We start from the raw sequence: 1,822 nt of genomic DNA on the forward strand, positions 1-1,822 counted from the left end.
AACGTGCGCAGTTAGCAAACGCTATCAAACGTACTGCTAAGCTAACGAAGCTACATTGGGGCTTCCAGCGAAAACTCTCGCCAAGCAAAAGGGGAATAAAAAAAAAAAAAAAAAAAAAAAAGTAATTCATGCAGGGCATTCCCCACACATACGACGTCTTACGCATATCACAATACAATTGTCGTTTTACCTCTTGAGGCGCCGCTCCCTCCCTCAACCATTGGCTACATTTTCTTCACCCACCAAAAAAATTACTGTTCCCAATTTAATATGTACACATCGAAATAATATCAATCCCCCCGAAGGAGTCCTCTCACCAAGTGGTGGAAGTAAAAACGCTCCAGTTGTTCACTCTACATTTGTCATCTCTTAAGTCGCCTGGCTGGCCTCCCGCTCGATCTGCAAAAAGGGGAAGAAGCAAATGCACACAATGGGTTGTGTAAGCTTCTCTATGCATTACCATATCAACCGCTACCACAGCGCACGCTTATTCATACACACACACAAAAAAAAAAAAAAAAAAAAAAAAAAGCATTTTACACTTTCGTGGGTTTGCAAATATTGATCCTTAAGGTTGGAGAGCTTGTCTATGAGCTTTTTTCGCAGCTCCTGAAAAGTGGGTGGCCCGGGGTGGTGTACAAATTGGACATGATGAAACAGCTACATGGGCTCGCTCTCACACTCATCTTTACGATAACGTTTTCTGTTCATTCGTGGGAAGAGTGTTTTTTTTTTTTACCACCAAGTGCGGACTGTGCTTGTCGTACTGGGCCATCTCCTCCTTAAGTTCGTTTTTCAGCTCGTCTCGTGGCTTTTTGATGAAACTGCAGAGGGGGGGGAGGCGACAGAAAAGTCATACGAACCGTTAATGTGTAGCGGTGTGGCGGTGTAGCTTTGTAAAAAGGTTCGACTCGAAACATGCCCCACACAAATGGCTCCATTCACCCATGGGGTCAATTCACGCTGCGTGTTTTCTCTCCATCTCCTTTCGCCTACATTTTGGACACCTTCCTGAAGCACTCCTGCTGTTCCGTGGTTCTATCGATCTGAGGGGGGAAGCATGGGAGAAGCGCGAATGTTGAGATGGACCACCTGTTGCGGGGGGAATCACTCCTGGGTAGCCACTCCTCCACTCGGTCTACCGTTTCCATGGACGCCTCGCATTTCTTCCTGAAGTACTGCTCACTGGCCAGGATGCCCTTCAGCCGGTTGTTCTGTTGCAGGGTTATTTCGATCATCTTGGATATTTCCTTCAACTGTTGGGGGAAAAAAGGCGTTGCACCAAGCGGGTTGAAATGTTCACCTGTTAGCAGCTGATCAGGTCAGCAACGACCCCTTTCGCACTCTACTTGATGAGCTGGTGATGGCACAGGGGGGGACCCCACATACACGAGCAGGCAAAGACCCTCGTAGGAACACATGTGTGTCGCCCACGACACCCGCTTCTCCTTCCCATTGGGATGATTTTTTTTTCCCCCTTACCCGCTTCAACAAATTCAGATGATTTTCACTCATGGATGCCATTTTGCCCTCTCAAATGTGATAGTAAAAAAATAAAATAAAATAAAAAAGGGAAGGGGTCTCCTAACGATATTCCAAAAGGGACACTCACTTTTTGTATTGTAAAAGTGGGAGACTCTGTGTTGAGGGAATTATTCCCTTCACTCACTTTGCTAATTATTTACACGTAGCACCAAAAAAAAAAAAAAAAAATACAAACGACACTTCAGCGATGAAGCGGCGGGACAAAAATACCGTAATGTAAAAAAAAAAAACGCCGCGCAGGGGGAAATATATTTGCCAATTTTTTTTTTTTTTTTTT

The 1,822-nt window shown here is 45.0% G+C and overlaps 1 protein-coding gene across 1 annotated transcript; it reads right to left on the minus strand.

Moving 5' to 3' along the window:
* Nucleotides 1-369: 369 nt before the first annotated feature.
* On the minus strand, nt 370-1,524 carry AK88_01515 (uncharacterized protein; the record flags this gene model as incomplete). The annotated part of the gene is made up of 6 exons (XM_012479150.1): nt 370-399; nt 541-609; nt 740-824; nt 997-1,046; nt 1,143-1,256; nt 1,483-1,524. 6 exons carry the CDS (start codon nt 1,522-1,524, stop codon nt 370-372), a joined length of 390 nt encoding a protein of 129 aa, XP_012334573.1.
* Nucleotides 1,525-1,822: the final 298 nt, after the last annotated feature.

Source organism: Plasmodium fragile (genome assembly GCF_000956335.1).
Source record: "Plasmodium fragile strain nilgiri unplaced genomic scaffold supercont1.13, whole genome shotgun sequence".
In the NCBI taxonomy this organism is placed as follows: Eukaryota; Apicomplexa; class Aconoidasida; order Haemosporida; family Plasmodiidae; genus Plasmodium; species Plasmodium fragile.